The sequence below is a fragment of the Saccopteryx bilineata genome, chromosome 10 (genome assembly GCF_036850765.1).
Source record: "Saccopteryx bilineata isolate mSacBil1 chromosome 10, mSacBil1_pri_phased_curated, whole genome shotgun sequence".
NCBI classification, from domain to species: Eukaryota; Metazoa; Chordata; class Mammalia; order Chiroptera; family Emballonuridae; genus Saccopteryx; species Saccopteryx bilineata.
In genome coordinates this window covers 6,658,853-6,681,131 of record NC_089499.1, presented here as the reverse complement: position 1 = coordinate 6,681,131, position 22,279 = coordinate 6,658,853, and the positions used below count along the sequence as shown (strand labels likewise).

At 53.4% G+C, this 22,279-nt stretch overlaps 2 protein-coding genes across 5 annotated transcripts; one reads left to right on the top strand and one right to left on the bottom strand.

Annotated features, from left to right (window-relative positions):
- Positions 1 to 3,516: 3,516 nt before the first annotated feature.
- P4HTM (prolyl 4-hydroxylase, transmembrane) lies at positions 3,517 to 22,221 on the top strand. Its single transcript, XM_066245468.1, has 9 exons — positions 3,517 to 4,836; positions 4,979 to 5,060; positions 15,477 to 15,667; positions 17,770 to 17,866; positions 19,245 to 19,407; positions 19,981 to 20,166; positions 20,876 to 20,966; positions 21,172 to 21,295; positions 21,801 to 22,221. The coding sequence occupies exons 1-9, from the start codon at positions 4,204 to 4,206 to the stop codon at positions 22,019 to 22,021; spliced, it is 1,788 nt and encodes a 595-aa protein (XP_066101565.1). The 5' UTR covers positions 3,517 to 4,203; the 3' UTR covers positions 22,022 to 22,221.
- LOC136314197 (secreted frizzled-related protein 5-like) lies at positions 9,880 to 13,444 on the bottom strand. Of its 4 annotated transcripts, none has more exons than XM_066244760.1 (4): positions 12,961 to 13,444; positions 11,849 to 12,018; positions 11,516 to 11,602; positions 9,880 to 11,197 (listed from the first exon to the last, which is right to left on the bottom strand). In XM_066244760.1, the coding sequence occupies exons 1-4, from the start codon at positions 13,242 to 13,244 to the stop codon at positions 10,881 to 10,883; spliced, it is 858 nt and encodes a 285-aa protein (XP_066100857.1). In that variant the 5' UTR covers positions 13,245 to 13,444; the 3' UTR covers positions 9,880 to 10,880. The 4 variants fall into 4 exon arrangements, with proteins under 4 accessions (XP_066100857.1, XP_066100858.1, XP_066100859.1 ...); XM_066244761.1 differs by having other exon boundaries at positions 9,880 to 11,146; XM_066244762.1 differs by lacking the exon at positions 11,516 to 11,602.
- Positions 22,222 to 22,279: the final 58 nt, after the last annotated feature.

Below are 22,279 nucleotides of genomic sequence, written 5' to 3'. Positions count from 1 at the left end.
CGGGTGGATCCCGGTCGGGCGCATGCGGGAGTCTGTCTGACTGTCTCTCCCTGTTTCCAGCTTCAGAAAAATGAAAAAAAAAAAAAAAAGGCCAAGAAATTTTAGTTTATGAAACGATTATGGGCCTGACCTGGCGGTGGCACAGTGAATAGAGCGTCAAACTGGGATGCAGAGGACCCAGGTTTGAGACCCTGAGGTCGCCAGCTTGAGCGCAGGCTCATCTGGTTTGAGAAAAGCTCACCAGCTTGGACCCAAGGTCACTGGCTCGAGCAAGGGGTTACTTGGTCTGCTGGAGGCCTGCAGTCAAGGCACATATGAGAAAGCAATCAATGAACAACTAAGGTCTCACAACAAAAAACTGATGATTGATGCTTCTCATCTCTCTCCGTTTCTATCTGTCCCTGTCTAACCTCTCTGACTTTCTCTCTGTCCCTGTAAAAAAAATAAAATAAAAATAAAGTAAGAAAAAAATTTTTTTTAAATGATACGATTATGGAATTCCTACAGCCAACAGCAGGTGAAGCAGAAATAGAGGGTGCAGCAACACCTCCTACCCTCACCTGTTTACCTTCTGTTGTCTGGTGATGAGTTAGCAGAGGGGCTGTGCATGGCAAAAGGCATAAGAATTGGATACAGACAATAGAAATGTAAGACAATGGAGTTTGGAAAAATATAAGGAACATGGGGATTTCCTGGTGATCTAATTATAGGTTTTAAAAGAGGAAATGACCGGCCCTGGCCAGTTGGCTCAGTGGTAGAGCGTTGGCCTGGCGTGCAGGAGTCCCAGGTTCAATTCCCGGCCAGGGCACACAGAAGAAGTGCCCATCTGCTTCTCCACCCCTCCCCCTCTCCTTCCTCTGTCTCTTTCTTTCCCTCCAGCAGCCAAAGCTCCATTGGAGCAAAGTTGGCCCCGGCGCAGAGAATGGCTCCATGGCCTCCGCCTCAGGCGCTAGAATGGCCCTGGTTGCAACAGAGCATCGCCCCCTGGTGGGCATGCCGGGTGGATCCCAGTGGGGTGTATGCGGGAGTCTGTCTGACTGCCTCCCTGTTTCCAATTTCAGAAAAATACAAAAAAATAAAAATAAATAAAAGAGGAAATGAGCCCTGGCCAGTTGCTCAGTGGATAGAGCAGTGGTCCCCAACCCCCGGCTGCGGACCGATACCAGTCCGTGGGCTATTTGGTACCGGTCCGCAGAGAAAGAATAAATAACTTACATTATTTCCATTTTATTTATATTTAAGTCTGAACGATGTTTTATTTTTAAGTCTAGATTCCCTCTGTTACATCCGTCTAAGACTCATTCTTGACACTTGTCTCGTAAGTTCGACAATTATATTTTAAAAACCACAGTTTTTTGGTTTTTTTGGGGTTTGTTTTTGTTTGTTTTTTTGTATTTTTCTGAAGCTGGAAACGGGGAGCTTCAGACTTCCGCATGCGCCGACCGGGATCCACCCGGCACGCCCACCAGGGGTGAGGCTCTGCCCACCAGGGGGCGATGCTCTGCCCCTCCGGGGCGTCGCTCTGCCGCTACCAGAGCCACTCTAGCACCTGGGGCAGAGGCCAAGGAGCCATCCCCAGCGCCCGGGCCATCTTTGCTCCAATGGAGCCTTGGCTGCGGGAGGGGAAGAGAGAGACAGAGAGGAAGGGGGAGGTGGAGAAGCAAATGGGCGCTTCTCCTATGTGCCCTGGCCGGGAATCGAACCCGGGTCCCCCACACGCCAGGCTGACGCTCTACCGCTGAGCCAACTGTCCAGGGCCTAAAATACCACAGTTTTAACGCCGGTCGCATAATTTTATTTTGTGTATTTATCCATCCCACCCTAATTGCCGGTCCGTGAAAATATTTCCTGACATTAAACTGGTCTGTGGCCTGACCAGGCGGTGGCGCAGTGGATAGAGCGTCGGACTGGGATGCAGAGGACCCGGGTTCGAGACCCCAAGGTCGCCAGCTTGAGCAAGGGTTCCTCTGGTTTGAGGAAAAGCCCACCAGCTTGAACTCAAGGTCGCTGGCTCCAGCAAGGGGTTACTCGGTCTGCTGAAGGCCCGCGGTCAAGGCACGTATGAGAGAGCAATCAATGAACAACTAAGGTGTTGCAATGCGCAATGAAAAACTAATGATTGATGCTTCTCATCTCTCTCCGTTCCTGTCTGTGTGTCCCTGTCTATCCCTCTCTCTGTCTCTGTAAAAAATAAATAAATAAATAAATAAATAAATAAAAAACTGGTCTGTGGCCTAAAAAAGGTTGGGGACCACTGGGATAGAGCATCAGCCCAGTGTATGGATGTCCCAGGTTAGATTTCTGGTCAGGGCACACAAGAGAAGCGACCATCTGCTTCTCTCTCTTTCCTTCTCACCCTTCTTTTCCTCTTCCCTTCCTGCAGCAAGTGGCTTGAGTATGGGCCCTGGGCACTGAGGATAGCGGGGTTGGTCCTAGTGTGCGTCAGCCTCAGGCTAAAACTAGCTCAGTTGATTTGAGCATTGGCTCCAGAGAGGTTGCTGGGTGGATCTCTGTCAGGGCACATGCAGGAGTCTGTCTCACTGTCTCCCCTCCTCTCACTTAAAAAAAATAAAAGACTAAAGAAGAAATGGTCTCTCAACATTCATTCATGGGTACCAGAAAACTATGACATCCTTAGTAAAATTGTGACTCTGCTGGTTAGTATTTAATATTTAAGAACTTAGGAGATTCATATGACTTTGGAAAAATTTGTTTCTACTGTACTTAGAAATTGAGACACTTCCGGAAAAATAAAAATTGAAATAAATAAATTGAAAGACTTCTGACCTAACGAGTGGATTCAACACAAGCTGCAGGAAATATGAACAACTCCTAAACTGGTAATAGAATTTTCATTTATTTGAATCAGAAACATTTGTTTTGCAGCCAGTCCATTTCTTTTGGAAATCATTTCAGGGAAAAGTGCCAGATCCTTGCTGCCTGTCTTTGCATTCACAGCGGGGAGTCCAGGCTTGCCTGGTTGCTACGGAGCTGGAGCTGTCAGTCCCATCCCATCTGAAGTGGGATGCTGGACCAGTGGTGTTTGGTCAGCATGCCAGCTTTGGCTGAGCCACACAGCTCCCATTGAAACCTGTACCGCCCTCTCCCCTTGGAAACATCCAGAACCTCCCTTCTTTGAACAGTGTTTCTCTGTAGGATTCTAAGGAGACTGACAAGATGGTCAGAGAGAGGCTGGATGAGTGGATAAACCCATGTGCTTGGCCACTGATGACATCTGCCATTATTTAGACTCTTCAAGAGAAGGTGGGCCTAGCCTGACCTCTGGTGGCTCAGTGGATAAAGCATTGACCTGGAACACTGAGGTTGCTGGTTCGAGTCCCTGGGCTTGCCTGGTCAAGGCACATACGGGAAGCAACTACTATAAGTTAATGTTTCCTGTCTTCTTTCTTTCTCTCTCTCTCTCTCCCCCCCCCCTTAAAAAGTTAATAAAATTTAAAAAAAAATTAAAAAAAAAAAAAAGAGAGAAAGTGGCCTACTCTTGGAGCTCCTGTCCTGTCTTGAGGAAACCAGAAAATGTAGATTCTGCTTTTCTGGGAGGAAGTGGAATGGAAAAGAGGGTATTAACAGAGGAAGGAGAACCCATCCTAGGCGTTGGCACTTGGCCACTGGTATGTCCTTTCACCTCCAGATTTGGCAATAATAGGAGTTAAGTTTTCTTCAGAGGCGATGGTGTCTCGATTATGGAAAAGTCCCTTTCTCCCGTGTGCCAATTTTGAGGCAAGGAGTGTTTCTGTGCGCCTGAGCACCTGCTGCATTCTTGCGGGTTACTGTTTGGGATCTGACCTTTCTGGTGGTCCTTCAGGAAGCCCTCTTTGACCACTCCAGGCAGAGTCCCACCATCTATGCGATGTCGCACATCAGGGAGCTTCTTCCTAAGCCCTTACTCCTGCAGGCCTCCCCGGGGGGTCCATACCGACCACAGAGCGGATCTTCAAGGCATTCTTGGCCTCCTAAACTGGCGAGTGTCAGCGCCAAAAGCCATGGGTCCTAGCGCATCACATGCGCAGTCATCGGCCTCCGCGGCGCCCCGACCCGCCGCAGTACTGAGTCATCTTTTGGCACTGCCTCCCCCTTGCTACCACCCCACTCCCGGGAGCGAGAAAATGTAGGCCATACTTTTCCAGGAGTTAAATGCGTCTTAACCAGGAAACGGAGAAACATCCACTGGGGTTTCCTTGAATTATGCTGCTCTTGTTTGTATCTACACTGGGGGTGGGGGGCCGGCTTCTGCCCTGGAGGGGGTGCATCCCCGCTTTGCGATATCTCAACTCCGGAGAGAAACTCCAGTGTGGGCCGGAGTCCGCGGCTCGGAGACGGAGCGCAGAGCCGGCAGCTCCGGGAGAGCCGGCGCAGCATCCCCAGGCATCGTCTCCTAGTGACCGCGGAGCGCGCAGGCTCGGGGGCGGTTGTCCAGGCGACAGCGCGGCGCGGCGGGGGCATCCCCGCGGCCCCTCCCCTGGGCGCGCGCGCGACCTGGGCGCCATGGCGGCGGCGGCGGCGGGCCCGAGGCCCGAGTCCGCGAGTCCGCAGTGGGTGCCGCCTGAGTACGACCTGGCCGGAAGAGCGGCCGGGCTGGGCGACTGCGAGGACACACCGGTCCGGCCGCTCTGCAAGCCCCGCGGCATCTGCTCGCGCGCCTACTTCTTGGTGCTGATGGTGTTCGTGCACCTGTACCTGGGCAACGTGCTGGCGCTGCTGCTCTTCGTTCACTACAGCAACGGCGACGACAGCGGCGACCCTGGGCCCCCGCACCGCACCCCGGGCCCCGGGCCCACGTCCACCTTGGCTCCCCTCACACGGCTGGAGGGCATCAAGGTGAGGTCCCCGCCTCGCCGCTCCGGGCCCAGGGTGCTCCTCTGCCTGCCCCGCGCGCACCCCCTCACCCGGGCCGGGCGCTTTTGTCCTCGGGCGGCGCGGCCTGGCGCCCGAGCTGCCCGCTCTGCCCCTTTGTCTTTAGGTGGGGCACAAGCAGAAGGTCCAGCTGGTCGCTGACAGAGATCACTTCATCAGAACCCTCAGCCTCAAGCCACTGCTTTTCGGTAAGTCCGCTGGGCTCTCCCGGGAGGGGCCGGGGGTTTCTGGGTGTTGGCTGTGCCTTAAGGCTCATTTTGACCACGTGACTTATGTTTTGAAAATGGCTGCTTCCAGGTAGCCCCCCACCCCCACCTTTTTTCCCCTGTTAGAGGTTTCCTAAAGCGAAGTACCCTACCACCATCTCCGTAAAAGAAAAGGTGACCTTTCTACACTCCCTTCCCTGACACCCTGTTCTCTGCAGCTGATCCTTTCATGACAGGGTGGGGAATGTGACCCTGAAGCTAGTGTCTAAACGGTTCATTGAAACCCTCTTGGGACACTCCTTGTCTCCATTAATTTTGTCACATTCTAGAAGGGGTAATGGTGAGAGAGACTGATAACCCGTCCTAGTTGATCTCCGGCTCTGTGGTCTGATGAGAAACAGGCTGTCCAACTGTGGATAAACTGGTGGCCCCAAACCGACCCCACCAAGGCATCTATCTGCCTTTGCTCCCTGCACTTGGATTCTAATTAGCATAGAGTCTTCTGTTCAGCCATACCAGATAAATCCTTGCAAGGTGACCTCATTTGGAACCAACATTTTAGCTCATTTTCTCAGCTCTTGTTATGTGCTAGACTTGATGTGATTATTTCATTTAAATCTTAACAACCCGTCTGTGAGGTGGAAGTAGACTCCCCCTTCTCAGGCTAGTGGGTGAGAAAGTGAGGCACAGATAACTGCGGTTGCTTGGCCAGGCTCATACAGCTAGGTCAGTGGTGAAGCTAGGATTAGAACCCAGGCAGCCTGCTTCTAAAGCCAACGGGCTAACTTTGAAGACTCTGAAGTCCTTTAAAGACCACCAGTCAACAAGGTGGGGTCCCCTAGACCCGTGACTTTGCCCAGCATAGGTTTGCCCAGCCTAGCAGTGAGTACCCAGCCTCAGTGACCCACGCTGGAGCAGACCCAGATTGTTTCTGGCTACTCGAGGATGGAGTGGGTAGGAAGACTTAAGGAGGGGCTGGCCACTAAAGCAGAGCATCTGAGTACATGCCATTACCCCTGGAGCAGAGGGTCCTGGTTGGGGATTATGCCTAGACCCGTGAGAATGATTTTATTTGTGTGCGGTTTGAGGGGAAATAGGTTACTGCTATCAGTCCTGTTGTGGGAGGGTCCCTAAAGGTGGTGGTTGTTATTATTACTATTGCATAATGTTAAAGTCTGTGCCAAGCACTATTTTAGGTACTGGGAACAGCACTGAACAAAATAGGAAACAAACAAAAGCACCTGAAGCTGACATTCAGATGAGGAGACAGACAATGAATAAACTAATAAATAAATATACATGGTGTGTCAGATTGTGATAAATAATCACAGCCAAGCAAGGCAGAATTTCAAGTGGGGCTGAAACTCTTAATAGGGTGGTCTGATTGGGCCTCCCTGAAGAAGGTATTTGAGCAAAGACCTCTAGGAGCGGTGGGATCAAGCCAGGTGGCTGTTGGGAAAGGGTGACCCAAGCCAAGCAAACAGCACTCACCCCATTACATCGACACCCCATGGCCAGACATATCTGAGTGGGTTTGCTCTTCCTCCTCAGCTTTATTTGCTCTTTCTCCTCAACCAGTATATACTCAGTTCAGATGTATGTTAGGTTAAGTGAGCCATGAGGACTTAATTCCTAATCCTAATCCCCTAACATGCAGCTCGTTGCATCAAAATCCTACAAAGCAGGCCCTGGCCGGTTGGCTCAGCCGTAGAGCGTCCACCTGGCATGCGGGGGACCCGGGTTCGATTCCCGGCCAGGGGCACATAGGAGAGGCGCCCATTTGCTTCTCCATCCCCCCCCCCTTCCTCTCTGTCTCTCTCTTCCCCTCCCGCAGCCAAGGCTCCATTGGAGCAAAGATGGCCCGGGCTCTGGGGATGGCTCCTTGGCGCCTCTGCCCCAGGCGCTAGAGTGGCTCTGGTCTCGGCAGAGCGACGCCCCGGAGGAGCAGAGCATCGCCCCCTGGTGGGCAGAGCCTCGCCCCTGGTGGGCGTGCCGGGTGGATCCCGGTCGGGCACATGCGGGAGTCTGTCTGACTGTCTCTCCCCGTTTCCAGCTTCAGAAAAATACAAAAAAAAAAAAAAAAAATCCTACAAAGCAGAGAATAAGAAACCCAGACCTGAAGTCGCCAAGAGTTAATTACAGGAAGCAGAAGAGATGTGACAAAAGGTAAATTGGCTGTGGTTCAGCCATCAGATGGGTCTCTGTTTCCGCAAATTACAAAGGGCACGACTAGAAGTGGGCAGCTTGCAGCAAGAACTTCCTGCTTGAGCGCCTATTTCCTTTAGACTCTTACATTACCTTTGAGTCTATTGGTGGAAGATGTCCCAGGTTTTACCCAGAAGGCCTTGGGGCTTGCTGCTTGGTGAAATAAGGTGAGACAAGTGAAGATGAGATCAGTGACTATAAGATGCCAGGTGCGAGGGAAGCCGCAGGGGAAGGGTTGTCCAAGGAGAGGCAGCTCTCGAGAGCTGTGGTGTTGGAAGAATCCACGGAAGGAGTGGTGTCTGTCTGCCCTCTGTGCCTGCCTGTTCATCTGTCCACTGTCACCCTAAAGAGGCAGGAAGGGTCCGAGGAGAGTGGGCCTGCTGTGGGCTCTGCCACCTCTGCCCTGCTGCTCTTGGCTCTAGACCTGTGACCTCCAGCTTCAGGGGCCCAAGATGCCAAGGCTCAAGGGGTGGGTGTTCAGGATATAAGCTGGGGTAATGGGACTGGGTTCTACCTCCATGGTCAAGGAAGGGAACCCCACCACATCCCCATGTAGCCTCCGTTTGGGGGACATTTCCTGTTTCTCACTCTTGTTCCTAGAGACATTTGGCAAGTAGGACCTAGGTCACAAAAGTTCCCATCCCACCTGACCAGGTGGTGGCACAGTGGATAGAGCATCAAACTGGGACCTAGAGGACCCTGGTTCGAAACCCCAAGGTCGCAAGCTTGAGCTCAGGTTCACCAGCTTGAGCACAGGGTCGCTAGCTTGAGCCCAAAGGTCACTGGCTCTGCTGTAGCCCTCTGGTCAACGCACATATGAGAAAGCAACCAATGAACAGCTATGGAGACTAAGGAGCTACATTTAGGAATTGATGCTTCTCATCTCTCCCTGTCCCTATCTGTTCCTCTCTGTCTCTGTTACACACACACACACACACTCAAAAGTTCCCATCCCAAGTTCCTGGCAATGCCTGCTTGACTGTGGTAGGCATTTCCAAAGGAGTTGGACCTTCTGAAGTCTGTTCTGTTCAGAAGGAGATGCTGCAGTTCTGAGTCATTGTCATCTCAGAATATTGCTCTTTCATATGACACTCTCCACCCCCACCCTTCACTCACTTTGTATCTAACTAGCAGATCAGATCCCATCATTCCGTTCCTTTAAATTATTTTTATTAACTTTTTATTTTTTTAAAATTTTATTTATTCATTTGGAAGAGGAGAGAGAAAGGGAGAGAGAGAGACAGAGAGAGAAGGTGGGGAGGAGCTGGAAGCATCAACTCCCATATGTGCCTTGACCAGGCAAGCCCAGGGTTTCAAACTAGCAACCTCATTATTTCCAGGTCGACACTTTATCCACTGCGCCACCACAGGTCAGGCCTATTTATTAACTTTTTAGAGAGAGGAAAGGGGGGAGAGGGGGAGAGACAGAGACAGGAACATCTATCTATTCCTTCATGTGCCCGAGCTGGGGATCGAACTGGCAGCCTCAGCATTTCAGAATGATGCTCCAGGCAACAGAGCTGTCCTGTCAGGGCATCATTCCCTTCCTTAATCTCCCAATGTTTCTCAATTCACTTCTAAGTCTCATTTGATACCCCTAGGCTCTCTCATCTCCTGCCATCCCCGGACTTAACTCCCTGCTGATTCTTGGACACTGAGCCCCTTCCTGCCTTGGGGCCAGCCTTCCCATGTGCTGTTCCCTCCACCAGGCAGGCCTGTGCTCACACATTCCCCTCCTCAGAGGCATCTCTTGACCTCAGACTGGTCTTAAGGGGTTCACAGGTGTGGAAGAGGCTGCAACAGTCTGCTTGGTTTTCTATCAGCAGTCAGCATCATTGGAAACTATCTTCTATACTTATTTGTGTTACTTGCGCCTCCATCCCTAAAGATGAGCTGTGTGAGTGGGAGGCCTGATTTATTCTGGCTGTGTGTCCAACCTAAGTCCTGTCTACTAGGAATTATTGGCCAGCTGGAAGGGTTTCCTGGCCACTCCACTGGTCCAGACCTTCCTGTTTGCTCAGAGTGGCCTCTACCACCACCCCGGGCAGGTGCCTCCTGATTTTTATACCCTTTTCTTTTCTTTATTCTTTTTTTTTTTTTAATATTTTTCTGAAGCTAGAAACGGAGAGAGACAGTCAGACAGACTCCTGCGTGCGCCCGACCGGGATCCACCCGGCACGCCCACCAGGGGGCGACGCTCTGCCCCTCCGGGGCATAGCTCTGCTGCGACCAGAGCCACTCTAGCGCCTGGGGCAGAGGCCAAGGAGCCATCCCCAGCGCCCCGGCCATCTTTGCTCCAATGGAGCTTGGGCTGCGGGAGGGGAAGAGACAGACAGAGAGGAAGGAGAGGGGGAGGGGTGGAGAAGCAGATGGGCACTTCTCCTGTGTGCCCTGGCTGGGAATCAAACCTGGGATTTCTGCACGCCAGGCCGACGCTCTACCGCTGAGCCAACCGGCCAGGGCCTGTATACCCTTTTCAATGACAGCAGGGGGCATTTCCAGTGGGCTAGCAAGAGTTTTCATCCATTTTTTCTTAACTCTTTAAGATAAATGAGTGCTCGACACAAGTACAAAAAATTTATTTTAAAACCATAACTACTTTATCATAGAATTCCCAAATTTACTTTTTCAACTTAAGAAAATGATTAAGGAACTACTTAAGACCACGATGCTCGTGGTAAACACTGGAGGCCCAGAAGTGGGGAAGGAGTTTCAGTGTGTATATTAGTTCAAGTGTGTAAGCATTTTTTTTTTTTTTTTTTGGTGGCAGAGACAGGGAGAGTCAGAGATAGGGACAGACAGACAGGAAGGGAGAGAGATGAGAAACATCAGTTCTTCATTGAGGCTCTTTAGTTGTTCATTGATTGATTTCTCATATGTGCCTTGACCAGGCTCTACAGCAGACTGAGTAACCCCTTGTTCGAACCAGCGACCTTGGGCTCAAGCTGGTGAACCTTGCTCAAACCAGATGAGCCCGCGCTCAAGCTGGCGACCTCAGGGTCTCGATCCTGGGTCTTCTGCATCCCAGTCCAACGCTCTATCCACTGCGCCACCACCTGGTCAGGCTGTAAGCATCTTAAAGCAGTTTTCTGCATGGATGTCCTGCTTACACCCCGCCCCAGCTGCTGTTCCATGGGCCTGTTGCTTGGCAGGACTAGACCAGTAAAGATTAGGCAAGTGTAATTGAGTCTGTCTGGGCCTTTACCAGCAGCATCAGGCCCGGAGTGAGCAGAACTCAAGGCTTTGTGCCTGCCCTGTGACTCAGCTTGGGGTACTCGGGCTTGTGGCAGTAGCAATCCATTAGCCAGGCTGTCATCCAGGCTCAGAGAGGATAAAAGGGTGGTTTAGCCTGCCAGGCACAGACAGCTGACGGAGCTGGTCTGTCTGTTGTCTGGGCAGGGCACTACCAGCTCAGGAAGGGGCCCCAAGTTGTTCATGAGCCATTTGTGGGTGAGACTTGGGGCTTCTCTGGACACTGACCTGGAAATACCCATGGGTTAGCAGAAAGAGGGCTTTGTGTCCAGAACACACAGACACAGTTTGTGTGGCCACGCAGAGGCCACAGGGGAGTCCCAGGCTCTCCCTGCCTGTTAGCCCCTATTCTGGGCACTGGTGATGATGCCACCTGCGTATGGCCAGCTGCAGATTTCGGTGGCCCCTGCTCCAAGCATAAGCTGTGGTTACCAGCAGCCGGTGGCCCTGCACCTCTCCACTCAGCACGTAGGTCCCAGCACGTCTTCCACGCAGGAGGTTGTGCATGCACGTGGCATCTAGCAGCAGCCAGTGTCGCAGAGTGGGCGCCAGCTCCACGGGGGGCAGTGGGCCTGCCCTCAGCACCTCTAGCTGGGGGTCCAGGTCGAAGTCTGAGGGGCCAGAGGATGACCCATTGTGCCGGGAGAGCCTAACCTTCACTGCTGAATGGGATCAGAGGGGCAGGGTGGTGAGCAGGGCCTGTAGGGGTGCCCCTTTTCCATCCCTCGCACCCAGTGAGCCCACTTGTCTGAGGCTCTGCTCTTGGAATCCTGGTCCTAGAGAAAGGTTGTCCTGGATGCCACCCTCAGCAGATTTGTTTAGTTTAGCAGTGTCCCATGCTATTAAGGGGTTAATTTTTTTTAGCTCTAACCAGGCATTGCGTCTGGGTAGCCCCTTTCCTTTGTCTTAGCACCAAGCCAGGAGCTGGAATGAAGGCATGTGTAAGTGTGTGTAAGGTGCGTTGGATGCCAGAGGCTCACCAAAGTCGCTGGTGCAGAACGTGTCCAGGACCTCCTTGGAGGAGTGGGCTTCCTGCAATTCGCAGTCCCTGCAACTGGCAGGAGGCACTGAGGGGAGGGATCAAGTGAGGCTCCCAGCAGGCAGCCCAGATCGTCCTGGGGGCCATCCGCACAGGTCCCTTCTGCTAGCCCCTCGTCTTTCCCCTTTTTGAGACATAGGGCTGCGGTGGGCGGTCCCTTCCCCACCCGAGACCCGTTTACCTGATCCTCGCTGGCCCTGATTAGAAAGGGTGGGGCCCTGCCGACGCGGTTGAGGGAGGGCAAGACCAGCCTAGAAACCGTGCAAAGACTCACGTGGGCGGCTTGGGTGGGAGCCGTTGGAGATGGCTGACACGCAGAGGCGCTGGCCGGAGGGGAAGCGTCCGCAGTGCAGGATGGCTGGCCAGGGGTAGCCGTAGCAGGCCATGATGGGCGCGCAGCTAGCCTGCACGGTCTCACACAGGCTGCGGCACGGGTAGATGACCCTGCGGAGAAGGCAGGATGAGGAGGCGCCCAGGTCAGAACCGGGTTCGCTGGAGTAAAGCTGGAGCCGAGGCATGGCCAGTAACGCTGCAGTTGCCGGGCAACGATACTTGGTCACCTAGCAACAGCGCTGCACCCTGGCTTTTCTGCTTCCAGGAATCTCAGCCCCGCAGCACCCCCCACCCTGCGCTCTGTCTTCTATCCCCCACCCCTGCTCTCATAGCTCAAGCTGCTTTCCCTCTGCCAGCGCCCCGCCTCCCCCAGTTCCTATGGATGTCTAGTGCCCCGAGGGGCTTGGGTGATGGGGCCTGCCCTCCGGGCCTTCTTTCCTGATCTTGGAGGGGAGGGACAGCGTCTTCCCTTGTACTCTGAAAGGCCTGCGGGACACTGCGGTTTCTGGCCAAGGCGGGGGTTGGCGAAGTGCCGGGCCCCTATCCTGGGATTCTAAAAGAGCCCACCCAGTTTTGTTGCTGCTGCATTGTATCCTGAGGCTCTGGGAAGGGCCCTCGCTCTGCCAGAAGGGACTAAGAGACCTGTTGTTCACGGCACCGGGAAGAAGGATGAGCCTTGCTATCTCTGGGAGAAAAGGTCACCTCGTGCGCCATGGCTCCTCATCTCCCCCAGGGATCCCTTGGGCATCTCACTGGAGAGGGACTCCAAGCCCCCAGCCTAAAGCAGCCTGCCCACTTGCCCTGCCTTGACATTTAAGAGCCCTTGATGATTTGTGGATCCAGACCTAGGACTCACCAGGGTGGTCCCTTGGACACCTGCTCCCCCTCCCAGGAACACCCTGACTGAAATGTCTTTGTCTTCCTCCCCACCGTGTGGGCACCCAGCACTGATGAGTGCCCCGCAATGGCAAGTGAAGATGGCAAGTGAAGAGCCGTTCGCACAGGCCCTGCTGAGGAGAGGCCCCCGCCCTCACCTGGAAGCCCCTGCCCTACCTGTCTAGGCACACCGGAGCAAACAGGGAGCAGAGAAAGAGGCGAGCATCAGGGTGGCACTCCCTGGCCAGCAATGGCAGCCAGCTGGCTGACTGCTGGATGGCCTCGGCCACCGTGTCATGGCCCAGCAAGTTGGGCAGCCGCATCTCTGGGTAGCCAATGTCCTGACACAGTGCCATGGCTTGGGGGATGGGCATGCACCGCGTGGGGCCCCAGGGAGCCCTTGCCCCACTGTCACCGCACAACATCACCAGTGCCACCAGCAGCCACAGCCCTCCAGCCATCACCTGCGTTCTCTGCCTTGGCCTTACTGGGCTGAGGCAGCAGGCTTTAAAGGGCTGTACCCTCACGCCTGCAGCCAGTGTTTGCCCAGCCCCCAGGGGCTCAGCCCAGCAGGTTGGGCTCCAGCGTGCTGGCCTGCGCCATTTACATTTGATTAGCACTCAGCAGGGAACTGTAGAGGTTGCTGGCATCTCCTTTGGGCCTGTGGATTACAGCACCTAATAAATTGAAGAAACCTGGGCCTGAGCTTGGTTTTCTTTCTTTTAAAAAAAAAAATTAATTAATTATTCATTTTGGGGGGGGGGGAGAGAGAAAGGGGGAGGAGCAGGAAGCATCAACTCCTATATGTGCCTTGACCAGGCAAGCCCAGGGTTTTGAACTGGCGACCTCAGCATGGTCAGGCTTGTTTTCTTTTTCTGGCTTTTCTGGTTTGTTTATTTTTTAAGTTATCGGGAGGTGACTGTTCATTAACAATTTGCTCTGTCTTTGTCCTGCAGTGCTGTCACCCAGTGGTTGGCTCACACCCTTTCTGGGTTTGCTGGGTTGGGTGTCAGTGCAGGCCAGGGGTGGGGGGCTTTGTCCTGTCTCAGTAACATCACCTCTGAGCCACCTACTCTTGGAAACTGAATATGGTCACGAGCATGGATTCTGGAGTATGACAGACTGGTCGCCCTTTTGACCTCATCAGGTTGATGTCTCTGAGCTTGGGGTTCCTTGTGGTTACAAAGGGCAAATTAATGGGGCCTGGCTCTCTAGGATAAGTGTACAAATTAAGGCCTTGATGATGTGTTTAGGACAGGACAAAGAAATCGGCTACTAATTGGGATCTCTTTTTTTTTTCTTTCTGCTGTAATTACTACTAGAAACCACCATGATCTTGGCTGAGTAGCCTTTTCTCTTTCTCTTGGCTGGAACTTCCTGCTGGGAGTATAACCCAGAGCAGTGACCACTCTGCAGGGGTTCTGGGGGGTCCCAGTGGTGGCAGTAGCGGCGGTGGCATGGCAGTGTGGCCCTTTCTACAGTCAGTTCCTTTTCTGGGCTTCTTGTCCCCTGGCTAAGGAAGTCCTCTCTCCCAGAAAAAGGGAATGAAGTAGGGCCCCTCCCCTTCTGGAAGTGCCTGGGGCCACTAAGATGGGGGCTCCTCCCTATGAAACCTCCGTTCCGGCTCCAGGTGGGGTGTGTGTGGGGTATTCAGCCTGACTCAGGGGCTTGGAGCAGGCCTTCAGTGTCCCAAAGCAAAGGATACCTGGGTATCTTCTCAGAGCATCTGCCAAAAACCTGAGTGAGTCCTACTAACCTTCCAGCACTGGACAACTCAGCCCTGGTCAGATGACCAGCGCCCACTTGTGTAGCAGAATGGAGGGCAAGGACAAGCTGAGAGTACTGGATGTATTGCTCTTTTTTTTGTTTTTATTTGTGTAATGCTGAAAAGTAAAAATGAAAGTCAAAACCAGCCACCATCTTCCATTTTTAAAATATATACCAAGTAGGAAGTGAAGGTCAGGCCCTGGCTGGTTGTCTCAGTGGTAGAGCATCGGCTCAGCGTGTGCAAGTCCCAGGTTCGATTCCAGGCCAGGGCACACAGGCGAAGCGCCTATCTGCTTCTCTACCCCTCCCCCTCTCCTTTCTCTCTGTCTCTCTCTTCCCCTCTTGCCGCTAAGGCTGCATTGGAGCAAAGTTGGCCCTGGTGCTGAGGATGGCTCCATGGCCTCCACCTCAGGCACTAGAATGGCTTCAATTGCAGCAGAGCAACAGCCCAGATGGGCAGAGCATCGCCCCCTGGTGGGCATGCCGAGGGGGGGTATCCTGATCAGGAGCATGTGGGAGTCTGACTGCCTCCCCACTTTTAACTTCAGAAAAATACAAAAAAAATAAAATGAATAAAATAAAGAAGTGGAGGTCAGTCCCCTACTTTTCAGGCTCACCCTTTGTTCTTGGTCCCACCACAAGGTGGGTGAGCCCACTCCCAGCTTAGCTCCTGCTTGCATCCCATACTGCCCTGGAAAATGTGCTCTGCGTGTTGAATAGAAAGGCCCCACATTCCAACACTGGCCAGTCTTAAAGGACAACCCAACCTTGGGGTCAGGGGCCACAGCAGATGTAAAGGGGTATGTGATGTTCTCTTGACCTGGTGACCACCAGGAAGTGCCCCGGGAACCCTGTAGAGAGAGAAGTACCAGGTCCATCTGTGCTCTGGCTTGGTCCTTAGCCTCACCCACCCCCTCTTTGCACAGAAATCCCTGGCTTCCTGAGTGATGAGGAGTGCCGGCTCATCATCCACCTGGCACAGATGAAGGGGTTACAGCGCAGCCAGATCCTGCCCACTGAAGAGTACGAGGAGGCAATGGGCACAATGCAGGTCAGCCAGCAGGACCTCTTCCAGCTGCTGGACCAGAACCACGACGGTCGCCTGCAGCTCCGTGAGGTTGGGACTGGAGTAGGCATATAGGGGTGGGATGAGGGTGGGGTGGTGAGGGTGGAGTGGTGCAGAATTATCTTTCTGGTGACCAGATAACTTGTCCTGCTCAGCACGTGCCCCACGTCAGATGCCACCTCATATTGGCATGCCCAGGCCAGGGCCCGCCTTCCCTGGAGAGTTCCCTGTTGCCCAGAAATCCCAGGAGAATCCACTTGGGAGTGATGGCATTTGTTGACACAGTTCCTGGTTGTTGTGCCACCTGTGGTCTGGATTCCCGCTGCTATAGCTGAGAGCTCTGTGGAACTCATGGTGGCAACACTGAGGTGGTCTGTAGTCTGCATCTCTCATCCAGGCTTTTTTTTTTTTTAATTTTTTTTTTTTTTTTTTTTACAGAGGCAGAGATAGACAGGGACAGACAGACAGGAATGGAGAGAGATGAGAAGCATCAATCATCAGTTTCTCTTTGCGCGTTGCGACTTCTTAGTTGTTCATTGATTGCTTTCTCACATGTGCCTTGACCGTGGGCCTTCAGCAGACCAAGTAACCCCCTGCTGGAGCCAGCGACCTTGGGTCCAAGCTGGTGAGCTCTTTGCTCATGCCAGATGAGCCCGCACTCAAGCTGGCGACCTCGGGGTCTCGAACCTGGGTCCTTCCGCATCCCAGTCCGATGCTCTATCCACTGCGCCACCACCTGGTCAGGCTTTTTTTTTTAATTTTTAAATTTATTGATTGATTTTACCAAGAGAAAGGGAGTGAGAGAAACATTGATTTGTTGTTCTACTTATTTATGCATTCATTGGTTGATTCTTTTTTTTTTTTTTTTTTTTTTTTTTACAGAGACAGAGAGAGAGTCAGAGGGATAGACAGGGACAGAGAGACAGGAATGGAGAGATGAGAAGCATCAATCATTAGTTTTTCATTGCGCATTGCGACACCTTAGTTGTTCATTGATTGCTTTCTCATATGTGCCTTGACTGCGGGCCTTGAGCAGACCGAGTAACACCTTGCTGGAGCCAGCAACCCTGGTTCCAAGCTGGTGAGTTTTTGCTCAAGCCAGATGAGCCCATGCTCAAGCTGGCGACCTTGGGGTCTCGAACCTGGGTCCTTCAACATCCCAGTCCAATGCTCTATCCACTGCGCCACCGCCTGGTCAGGCCATTGGTTGATTCTTGTACGTTTCCTGACTGGAGATTGAACCCATATCCTTGATGAACTATGCTTCCTGGCCAGGGCTTCACCCAGGCTTTTGGGCGAGGTCTTGACAGGGTGTGGGGTCCTTTGCCTATACAGACTGCCCACGGCCCTCAGGGCTCTTGACTCTTCCTGGCCTTTCTTTCTTTTTTTTTTTTTTTAATTTTATTTTTATTTTTTACAGAGACAGAGTCAGAGAGAGCGACAGATAGGGACAGACAGACAGGAATGGAGAGAGATGAGAAGCATCAATCATCAGGGTTTTTGTTTGTTTGTTTGTTATTTTATTTATTCATTTTAGAGAGGAGAGAGAGGGGGAGAGAGAGACAGAGAGAGACAGAGAGAGAGGAGAGAGAGACAGGGGGGAGGAGCTGGAAGCATCAACTCCCATATGTGCCTTGACCAGGCAAGCCCAGGGTTTCGAACCGGCGACCTCAGCATTTCCAGGTCGACGCTTTATCCACTGCGCCACCACAGGTCAGGCCAATCATCAGTTTTTTGTTGCAACACCTTAGTTGTTCATTGATTGCTTTCTCATACGTGCCCTGACTGTGAGGCTACAGCAGACCAAGTAACCCCTTGCTCAAGCCAGCAACCTTGGGTCCAAGCTGGTGAGCTTTTGCTCAAACCAGATGAGCCCGTGCTCAAGCTGGCGACCTTGGGGTCTCGAACCTGGGTCCTCTGCATCCCAGTGCGACGCTCTATCCACTGCGCCACTGCCTGGTCAGGCTTCTTGGCCTTGGCCTTTCTTGATGCTGCTGGACCTATCTACCTCCGTCAGCTAAGGGACCTTCGGCTTCTCCTATCCTTGTATATGCTCTGTCATCTGAATCTTTAGCCCTATGGCAATAACTGGGTGGCTGACTGTGCTCTCCGTCACTGGGGCCATCCCATGGCAGGACCATTTTATGTTTCAGGTCCTGGCTCAGACTCGCCTGGGAAATGGACGGTGGATGACTCCAGAAAACATTAAGGAAATGTACTCGGCAATCAAGGCCGACCCTGATGGTGACGGTGAGCTCATACTTCGCCGCAGTTCTGTCCCTGGGAGTCTTCTGTCCCCATAGCCAGGCTGCCTCTAGACTTAGGCACTCGAGTAGCCAGAGGCGAGGAGGTGAGGAACCTGTCTTGCCCTCACCTGTGCAGAGTAGGCAGGATAGGCAGGAACCAGACCTTCCCATTCCCCCTGGAGACAGTCTAGAAGGCTGTTCTTAGAGACCTTCTTGACCTCATCAGTCAGAGTCTGAGGTGCAGGAAGTGGGGTTGCTGGCTGGCGGAAGGCAGAGGGCGTAGAGTGAGAGCAAAGGGACAGGGAGGCCAGCTTGGGCTTGGCTTCTCACCCTGCTGCCTCTGCCTCTCTCCAGCCAGCCACAGGTCTGCCTAGAAGACAGCCTCCCTAGTCTGACCTCAGTCTCTCTTGCCTTCCTCTTGCCCATCTAGAGTCGTTCTAAGTGTTAGGGGCAGGTATGGGTAGGGGAGCTGCATGGAAGTGCCCCCCACACTTCGGCAGAAACCTCAGGAGGTTTCTGAAGTGTAATTGTTACTCTTATGTCCAAGTTCATGACCAAGTGAGGAAGATACAACAAATAGGACTTGGAAGAATGGCCTTGTGGCTAGACCCAGAGTGAAAAATCCATCTGGGATCTGTGGCTAGAGCAGCATCATGCTGCTACTCCTCCTATGTCTCGAGCTGGTGACGGGCTTACAGCCCTTGAGTGTCCCCCATTCTCAGAGAAATCTGGGCCAAAGTGTGGAGAATGTCTCTGTTGGCTCATTCAGGATAATATGGAGCAAAGATAGCAGCTACTGTTCCAGAACCCCGGGAGGGTGGGGCCTCTGCTATGTAAGCTAGGCAGGCACGGGGGGTGGGGGGGTATTCTCACTTGGGAGATGCTCTGGCTTTGCATGCTGGGGTAAGCTGGTAACTCAACAAGTGGGACTAACCAGATAGAGTCCACCCAGGATAGGGCCTGAGGTCATGAAGAAACTTCTGGGACCCAGCCCTAGCTTACATGCCACAGTGTGGAAGGCCCTAGGACAAAAGCCAGCATTGGCTGCTCTTTGGCCACCGTGCTCTGTGGAGCCAGGCTGGGGGGCCAAGGACAGTCTGTGCCCTCTGATCCTGGCTATAGAGTTCGAACTTCCTTTGGAGACCCTGCTCTGGCCAATGTAATAGGGTTGGGCTTCTTCCTCTTGGGGGCTAAACCAGGGCTTAAACTGAAGAAAGGAACTTTTTTAGGTCTTTCTGTGACAGAAACCAGATTCATCTGATTCAAGAGTCCAGGTTAGGGGACAAGTACACATGCCCCCCAGGGTAGGGAGGAAGGTGCAGGCTGCCACTGGACTTCCTCACACAGGCTCAGTGGGCATTGATGGTGGGTGCCCTGTACAGGAGTGCTGAGCCTACAGGAGTTCTCTGACATGGACCTTCGGGATTTCCACAAATACATGAGGAGACACAAGGCAGAATCCAGAGAGCTGGTACGGAACAGCCATCACACGTGGCTCTACCAGGGGGAAGGAGCTCATCACGTCATGCGCGCCATCCGCCAGAGGTGAGCACCTGAGGCTGTCCTCCCTGGCACTGAGGCAGAAGACCATGCAGGGCCCTCACAGAAGTCCTCGGCTGGGGTGGAGAGGACGGATTGATAAACCAACTCAGGATTAAGTTCCACCCGTTAGACCAGGATTGGGACCTTTTGAAAGACAGGCAATTAACAAAGCCAAACTAGCCTTCACTGTGGGCAAACAATGTACATTTGGGATTAGAAGTAGATTGAATGTTTGTTTACTGATTAGAGAAATGACCTCTTATCTCTGCTCATAGGACCCTCCACTCCTGAGCAGGCAGGGGTTTTAGATAACCTTCCTGGGGGGACGGTCCTCCATGCAATTTAGTAGAAATCTCATCTTTCCCACCCATTGGGCATCTCTGGCATCCAGAGAGAAGTTCTCATTATGAGTAACCTCTTTCTGCTCCTATAGGGCCAGTCTGGGCTGGCTTACGGAGCTCCCAGGGGAGGTGGGCAGAGGTAGAGCTTGTGGCAGGCCCAGGGTCCTCATTGGCCAGCTCCTTCAGGGTGCCACCTTGCATGAAGCTGCCCAGCTGAATGCCTGCTGCCCACCAGGGTCCTCCGCCTCACCCGCCTGTCACCCGAGATCGTGGAGCTCAGCGAGCCCCTACAGGTTGTGCGGTACGGAGAGGGAGGCCACTACCATGCCCATGTGGACAGTGGGCCTGTGTACCCAGAGACCATCTGCTCCCATACCAAGCTGGTAGTCAACGAGTCTGTACCCTTCGAGACCTCCTGCCGGCAAGTACCTCCCACCTGGTGGCTGCCTTCAACTCCCAAACCGGGGACATCCATGACACAAACACAGCCCTGCCCTGTGGGCATTCCCTTTGGCATGGGCCTGGGGAGCACTGGGCCATCCTGGTCAAGGATACTCCTACCTCTGCTCCCCGGGTTGTTCATCACGTATAAGGAAAGGGTTGACCATCTTGTCTCAGACAGACAGACCCTGAAACTTACCCCCAGGGCTCTGAGGCAAGGCTGGAACCCCTGCTCTTTTCTGCCAGCTCCCTGGGTATTGCTCCTGACCCCACTGAGGGAGGCCTCAACCTCTCCCTTTAAAGCTGTGGCCCCCTCCCCTGCCAAAGTACTGAGGCAAGTCCCTCCTCTATGTGTGGCTGCTCTGGCTGAGCCCCTCTAGTCATAACCAGTCTTTTTGCACGAACCTGCTACTTCCGCTAGCCTGCTTCTCCCAGCTGGCCCTTGGTCAGGCCACGTAATTTAAGTGCACCTGTGATCCTAACTGCAAAAAACTTTGTGACATACGGAAAGAGAACCGGTTTGTGGGAAGACTAGGCTAGGACCATCTTGGTACTGACCTGCCCTGTTGTCACTAATCCGAGTATGCCCCTCTGGCCCTTGGGAAACTGGGCAGCTTATCCTGCCCACAGGTAAGCCCCTGGGAGCATCCATAGCTGGGGACATGCTCAATGGTCCCTCTCCCTTACAGCTACATGACAGTGCTGTTTTATTTGAACAACGTCACTGGTGGGGGAGAGACTGTCTTCCCTGTAGCAGACAACAGAACCTACGATGAGATGGTAAGTGCCAACCAGGCTGTTACTTGGGTGGATGGCAGGTTCATGGGCAAACATTGCACATTCCCCATCTAGACCCAGGATGAGGGCCCAAGTGGTCCCCTGGGTACATCTGACTGGTTTCCCTTGCTACCTTTGCCCACCTGGCCTTGGCTCCTGACCATACAGTGGGGGCAACTTGAAAACCTCACCACCCTGCTGCTTACAGAGTCTGATTCAGGACGACGTTGACCTCCGTGACACTCGGAGGCACTGTGACAAAGGGAATCTTCGTGTCAAACCCCAGCAGGGCACAGCAGTTTTCTGGTACAACTATCTACCTGATGGGCAAGGTGAGGTCCTTGGGCCAGGCCAGGGGTACCTCCTGAGGGAAGCTTGCCTTTACCCAGTCCTGCCTGCCACCCCAGTGGGTTGTTTCTGGCCGTCCTACAAATGGTGTTCTGTCCCTAGTGCCTCTCCAAAACCATCCTCAGTGGCTTCAGCGGCCACCCCTTTGCAGCCTCTTGGGTTATCACCACCCCTGTGATTCCTGGATGCCTTAGCCTTCCAGCTCGGTGGACTGGGAACACATCCCTTAACAACCAAGGTTGGGAAGAGCTTTGGAAGGGTTTGGCAACAAGAGAGCTGTTTTCAGAGTCAGTGGCGTCGACAAGGCATTAGTTGGTGAGAGATACTGAGCCCCCAAGGAGGCCTTCGGAGTATACGTTTTCCACCCGCGACATGCGCTGCTGGGCTTACCCTTGCTGTGTCTTTGGGCTGTATGAGGCCAAGCTCAGGTCAGCCCGGCCTAGTTTCCCTGTGGTCCCTTCCCTTGCTCACACCATCCTCCTTTCCTAGGTTGGGTGGGCGACATGGACGACTACTCGCTGCACGGTGGCTGCCTGGTTACTAGTGGTATTAAGTGGATTGCCAACAACTGGATCAATGTGGACCCCAGCAAAGCTCGGCAGGCTCTGTTTCAGCAGGAGATGGCGCGCCTGGCCCGCGAAGGTGGCACTGACTCACAGCCCGAGTGGGCCCTGGACCGGGCCTACCGCGACGCGCGCGTGGAGCTCTGAGGGAAGTGTCGCCCGCCGCCCAAGGTTGGGGGCCCTGCAGGCCCCCCCCTCCCGCCCCCAGCTTCAGGCCAAAGGTCTGGCAGATGGCTTGCCCCATCCCCGCCTCCCGTTGCGATTAGGGCACAGCACCTCTGTTCCTGTTATTTATTGTATACAGACCCATAACGCCCGTCCAATAAAACCACACGGCTTTGAGCCTCTGGGCCGAGGAGCTAGGGTCGGTGGGGGTAGCGTTGGACTGGGGAAAGGGGCGGTGGC

Excerpts from the sequence above, each read along its gene's own strand:
- P4HTM (XM_066245468.1), top strand. The coding sequence starts at position 4,204 with ATGCTGCTCTTGTTTGTATCTACACTGGGGGTGGGGGGCCGGCTTCTG. Across the intron at positions 4,837-4,978 it reads CACGGCTGGAGGGCATCAAG|GTGGGGCACAAGCAGAAGGT; the intron begins GTGAGGTCCCCG and ends CTTTGTCTTTAG. Across the intron at positions 20,967-21,171 it reads ACAGAACCTACGATGAGATG|AGTCTGATTCAGGACGACGT; the intron begins GTAAGTGCCAAC and ends TGCTGCTTACAG.
- LOC136314197 (XM_066244760.1), bottom strand. The coding sequence starts at position 13,244 with ATGGCTGGAGGGCTGTGGCTGCTGGTGGCACTGGTGATGTTGTGCGGT. Across the intron at positions 12,019-12,960 it reads GCTCCGGTGTGCCTAGACAG|GGTCATCTACCCGTGCCGCA; the intron begins GTAGGGCAGGGG and ends CCTTCTCCGCAG. Across the intron at positions 11,198-11,515 it reads GTTCTGCACCAGCGACTTTG|CAGTGAAGGTTAGGCTCTCC; the intron begins GTGAGCCTCTGG and ends GATCCCATTCAG.